This window comes from Salvelinus alpinus, chromosome 1 (genome assembly GCF_045679555.1).
Source record: "Salvelinus alpinus chromosome 1, SLU_Salpinus.1, whole genome shotgun sequence".
NCBI lineage: Eukaryota > Metazoa > Chordata > Actinopteri > Salmoniformes > Salmonidae > Salvelinus > Salvelinus alpinus.
This window is the reverse complement of record NC_092086.1, coordinates 37057608-37063607: the sequence shown is the minus strand read 5'-3', so window position 1 is coordinate 37063607 and position 6000 is coordinate 37057608. Positions and strand designations below refer to the sequence as shown.

The following is a 6000-nucleotide window of genomic DNA, read 5'->3' as shown; positions in this document are numbered from 1 at the left end:
GATGTTAATTGCATCACTGAATACACACTGATAGGTCAGGATGTCATGATTTATTTAGGTGGGCATAACGTCACTTCAATGTGCAGATGGCAATGTATTTCAGTGAGCAGGTATAGTTCTGTCAGCTCCTAACATTACATTCCCTCTGCAGTGTTCTTAAAGGTCTAATACGGCTGTTTTGATCTCAACATTAAATCGTTTATGGGTAACAGTTAAGTACGTTAGTGATTATTTTAAATTAAAATGGTCAAAAAGAGCAATTTCTGTTATGTAGGGGGAAACTGTCCGGTTGGCATTTATTGTCATGAACGTTGCACTGGAGGCAGCTCTACAGAGTGGTCACTAGCTGCTGACAGCCACATAGTCATAATGTCTCATTTTAAACCTAACCTTAACCACACTGCGAACCTTAATGCCTAACCTTAAATTAAGACCAAAAAGCTAATTTAGTTTACATACATTTTTTTTGATATAACCAATTTTGACTTTGCAACTGGCCCATTTAGCAGAAATAGCTCAGTTCTGCTTCCAGGGCAATATTCATGACAAATGTCAACCTGCTGAAAACTAGCTGTTATCGGCAGAGAGTTTGGGAACTCTCTTTTTGATCAATTAACTAATTTACTTCCTGGTGATGACACCAGGCAGGCCAGAACTCCATCCCACCAACATTTCTCACTCATAATTTTCACAATTTGAGTATTAGTGTCTTTGGCTATTTCAGCTACACCCGTTACTGACAGGAATATAAGATCTAGTAGACAACCATGCGATCTCCATAGACAAACATTGGCAGTAAAATGGCCTAACTGAAGAGCTCAGTTTGTCAGATTTCTGTCCTGCTATAGCTGCCCCGGTCAACTGTAATGCTGTTATTGTGAAGTGGAATCGTCTAGGAGCAACAACGGCTCCACAAGCTCAAAGAACGAGACCGCCGAGTGGTGAAAATCAACTGTCCTCGGTTGCAACACTCACTACCGAGTTCCAAACTGCCTCTGGAAGCAACGTCAGCACAATAACTGTTCGTCGGAAGCTGTTTCTGTGGCCGAGCAGCCGCACACAAGCCTAAGATCATCAAGCGCCGGCTAGAGTGATGTAAAGCTTGCTGCCATTGGACTCTGAAGCAGTAGAAACGCGTCAGTCCGACGGCCAAATCTGGGTTTGGTGGATGCCAGGAGAACGCTACCTGCTCTAATGCGTAGTGCCAACTGTAAAGTTTGGTGGAGGAGGAATAAGGGTCTGGGGATGTTTTTCATGGTTCGGGCTAGGTCCCTTAGTTCCAGTGAAGGGAAATCTTAACTCTACAGCATACAATGACATTCTAGAAGATTCTGTGCTTCCAACATTGTGGCAACAGTTTGGGGAAGGCGCTTTCCTGTTTCAGCATGACAATGTCCCCATGCATAAAGCGAGGTCCATACAGAAATGGTTTGTCGAGATCGTGTGGAAGAAGAATTTGACTAGCCTACACAGAGCCCTGACCTCAACCCCATCAAACACCTTTGGGATGAACTGGGCGTTTAACATGGCCCAACTGAATGAATTCCTGGTTTTAAAATATGATTTATAAGTTCATGTCTATGAATTCCACAAAAGTAAGCCCAACTGAAGAATAGTAAATGGTGCAAACCACTTAAGTCCAAGCCCTCAACCAAAAATAAACAACTTGTCAGTAGTTGAAGTTTCTGTATTATTTGTTATAAATAATCTTTAATCTAAAAAAGATGAATAAGAATTATGATTTTGTGCTTCAAGAAACCTTTACAGAACAAGAAAGGCTTAAAAAACATTGTTACATTCTCCTGAAACTGTCAAAAATATCTTGACACTGGGATTCTGGGAAAATGACACTATCCCAGTGACATCACTTGATTGGCAGATTACATCCACATCACTTCCTCCCAGGTGGGCATCAAACATCCACTAACTTTGGCACCTTGAGTCATTACACACATTTGGGCCAGGATCCATTCTGATTGCAGATTTGGACAATGCACCACTTGAACGTAATTTCCGATTGAGCCGACATATGCAGCGTTTACCGATAATGTGGTCTCTTCAAAAGCGGGAACATTGTCTTGTAGAATCAGATTGAATCCGGGCCTTTCAAAAGGGTGATGTTAAATATGTGACCATGTGTCTTACTCAAACATAGTCAACAAACATTGCGCACACACACATACACACACACACCTGAAAAAGAGATGATGCATCCTTGGTGTAACAACAGTCCTGTGAAACAGAACAGATATATAGACATACACAAACATGATGACCCAAGCAAAGCAGTAATGGCTGTATAAATGAAAGTGTTTATAATGCTTCACAAGTGCTACATAACTACAGCATAAAAGAGATGACAAAACTGTCCGTTATGCTTTTTCCCCATGTCAATTATCTGTTCTCATGACCCCTGACAATGTTGACTCAAAAATGCGACATGTCACTTCATGTTAACAAATATTGCTTTCCATTAAGTCATATGATGGTAGAACATGAGAGTAGAATTACTGTATTCAAAAATGGCCACTTTTACAGTAGTCATTCCTACCATACAGACATCAACAGTATTTAGATGGCATTTATACCATCTCTTTATATCATCTGTTGATAATATGTTACACCAACATAGCAATAGTGTGAAAGAAATAACTATTTGATTTTCCAGATTGACGGTAAGATCCTCATGATACTATAAAAATACATTTCAGTTCAACTTATAAACAGCACTGAGCCTGAATGTGCAGTTCCTCTACAGTGTAAACATACAGTACACACAGTTATATGTATTTTTGGCCAAATTCTTATCTCCCAACAAAAAGGACCATGGCATAAAAGGACCATCACTTAACAAAAGGAAAACGAGAGAGGAATGACAATACTACAGCTTTGAGATCCAGGGAAAAGGGGGTTTGGGGTTATTGTTAGTGTCCGTGTGACGTGTGTGTACGTGTGCTTCTAGTCAGCCCAGTTTCATATCAGTTCTCCATAGGCAGTGCCAGGCCCCCAGGCTTTGTGGGGTCTGGGTTGCAGAAATCCTAAACCCCCTCTCAATAATGCCCTAGGCTCTGATAGAGAGGAGAGGTTGTTTGTCGCACAGGACCAGAGGTGCCTCAGCCCCGGGCACTGTGAGTCAGTGAGAGGGGGCCCTCCATAGAAATTCCTCTCAGCTATGTGGAAGGCAACCCACGTTGATCAGCAGCATCTTACAGGTTAGGGGGTTGGGTGGGGATTGGAGAGGAGGAATGAGAGAGGCGACGATTAGAGAAGTGACTCTGCCAACATGTGATTGTTCTCCTGTGGTGGTGCAGGGGGTGCTAGGAGTGAGGGATGATCAGGTTCAAGGTTAAAGGTCAGAGGGTTTTAGCTGCCTGGCAGGATGGGGTCAGAAACGTGCCTCTGAATCTCCTGCCCCTCTGTGGAGGTCTCCAGGTTGTCAGGGAGGGAGGGGAAACGCAGGCTGCCACACAGCAGTCCAGAGGGCCCCAGGGTTTGGCAGGAGACATGGGGGGGGTTGAGGCCCATGGAGGACCCTGGAAGGGGCTCTGTCTCAGGGGACATGGACATGGTGTCATCAGAGGCCACCGTGAGGTGGATCCCACTGGACAGGGAGTCCTTGGACTTGTGCTTGTCTGAGTCCGGGCTCTGCAAAGGAAAAAAACGGGTAGAGAGGTGAAGCACAAAAGCGATTCAGTAACTCGGTATACTGACCAACCTTTAATACCAATACCTCGCTCTCACTCATATTATCAGCCCACTGTTTCACAATATCATATAGCTCTTCGAGGACAGAGCATTGTAGCAAGCAAAAACTGATATATACTGTACTATCTGTACACCATACCAGTACCCACCTGCAGTGGCGAAAGCATGCTGTCAATCTTGATTGGGGGCATGGAGGGGACAGTGTGGATGATGGGGGCTGCTGTGCTGTACAGGGTGGTGGGGTGAGCAGGGTGAGGGCTGGGCAACACAGTGCTGTAGGCCGGGGGCACTGGGGTTATCTGCCTTTGGAGCAGCTGCAGGATCACGTGGATGTCTGCAGTCATCCGAGTCTCCAGTCTGGGCAGGGCCAAGGATGGAGGCAGGGTGGGAGAGGAAAGACCAAAGATGAATAAAGTCAATCATTTCTTCCTCTGTAATCTCTCTCAATCATTTCTTGGTCTTCCTCCATTATTTATTTTGGCTTCTTCTCCAATTATTATCTTCCTTTACCTGTCTGTAAATCTTCTCCTCTCCTCTCCTCTCCTCTCCTCTCCTCTCCTCTCCTCTCCTCTCCTCTCCTCTCCTCTCCTCACAATTCCTTTCTAAAGATCCCCTTTGCTGTGCCCTCGTCACTTTTCCTCTCCTTTCCTGTCATCCCTTTTCCCCTCCTCTTCTCTCCTCTCCTCACTTTTCCTCTCCTCTTCTCTCATCTCCTCTATACCTGCGGAGCTGGGACTGTAGCAGCTCCACTCTGGACTCCAGTTCATTGGGCCTTTCCTCTGCACAGGGAGGAGAGTGGTAGGTGCCCCTGACTGAGGAGCAGCGCCGCTGGGGATCTGACAACTGACTGGTCCTCCGGTCAGGCCAATACCCATACACCCCTGGGCCTGGCATGTTGATGGGGGCTGCAGCTGGGATGTAGAGAAAGAGCAGAGATGCCTGTGGGAATGCTTTGATGCAGGTTATAACATAGTACAGTCCATTGATCTTAGTTAGTTCATGCCTAATACTGTGTATCTATATCTCAGTCTCTTTACCTGTGTATTGGTGACTTCCTCGGTCCAGGGGCGGCCCCATGCTGGCTGAGGGTTCGCTGGGAGGCAGCAGGCTGACCACAGCAGGGGGGTAGTCATCGGTGTCGTCCACAGAGGGGTACAGCTCTGCTATGCTATGACCCAGGGGCTTCATCTCATCGTCACTGGACTGGGAGCAGGCGCTGGCGCTGCTACACATGCCCTCCCAGTGGGAGCTTGTGTCCGGGCCGCTGTGGTTCCCCAAAGGACACGACTGGTCTGGAAATGAGTCCTCACGGTCCATGCCGTCTACACACAACCAGGACAGGTACAATGATCACCACAACTTTAGACATATCATTGATAGTAACACTACTTTAACTTTTAACAATGTATAAGAAACCCATGAGGACATAATGAGCAGAAGCACACACACTCACCAGGCCGGTTTCTCGTGCGTCGTGGCCGCGGCCGTCGGTATCCACATTCAGAGTCCTCACTGGGAGGTGCCTGGTTCATTCTATCTACCTAATACACATCAGCTTCAGTAACTCAACAAAAAACAACTTACACTTTACAACACATTACACACACATCATCAATCATCAGCTTTATACACAATAAATATTCAAGAAGTAATGCTTTTGCATTAGTTTGCCTAACTAAAACTCATTGACCTTGTGTTAAGCTCTCTTTATGACTAAGGGCTGGTTTCCCAGACACAGACTAAGACTAGTCCTGGGCTAAAAAGCACTTTCATAGGAGATTCTCCATTGAGAATGATTTTTAGTCCAAGACTACACAGTCTGTGTCCAGGAAACCGGCCCAACATGAACAGTACCTACTAGTGGTTGGAGGGTGCTCTCTGTCTCCCCCTGATGGTACTCACATCTCGGAGGTTGAAGGTGATCTCCAGGTTGGTCCAGAAGCAGTCTGAGAAGTCTGGGTACATGTCCAGCACCTCCAGCAGGTCCTCCCTCAGGATCCTATGGAGGTCACAGTAGGTCAAAGCCCTGACGTCTGCACTGGACTTCCCTGGACGCCCAAAAAGATAGATGGGTTCGCCGAAGATATCATTCTGACCTACGCAGAGAACGAGAAAGAGAGAATGGAGAGATGAGAGGTTGAAAGGCGTGACACAGGTGAAGAGGAAACGGAGGTAAATAGAGGGACAATGGAGAAAGCAATGTTTGAACAAAAAAATTATTGGACAACATAAGCATTAAAAACACTCATAAACTCACTCACATACACCACCAGGGGGAGTGAAAGACTCCGTCTA

The 6000-nt window shown here is 45.8% G+C and overlaps 1 protein-coding gene across 3 annotated transcripts in view; it reads right to left on the bottom strand.

Moving 5' to 3' along the window:
• Window positions 1-1682: 1682 nt before the first annotated feature.
• Window positions 1683-6000, bottom strand: part of LOC139574760 (voltage-gated inwardly rectifying potassium channel KCNH6-like) — a 37905-nt gene continuing 33587 nt past the window's right edge. For all 3 annotated transcript variants that reach the window (XM_071399631.1, XM_071399647.1, XM_071399639.1), the window contains 6 exons: window positions 5608-5801; window positions 5159-5246; window positions 4743-5027; window positions 4427-4616; window positions 3855-4062; window positions 1683-3645 (listed from right to left, as the gene is read on the bottom strand). In XM_071399631.1, the coding sequence (XP_071255732.1) occupies window positions 3364-3645; window positions 3855-4062; window positions 4427-4616; window positions 4743-5027; window positions 5159-5246; window positions 5608-5801 (1247 nt within the window). In that variant the 3' untranslated portion in view covers window positions 1683-3363. The remainder of the gene's footprint in view (window positions 3646-3854; window positions 4063-4426; window positions 4617-4742; window positions 5028-5158; window positions 5247-5607; window positions 5802-6000) is intronic.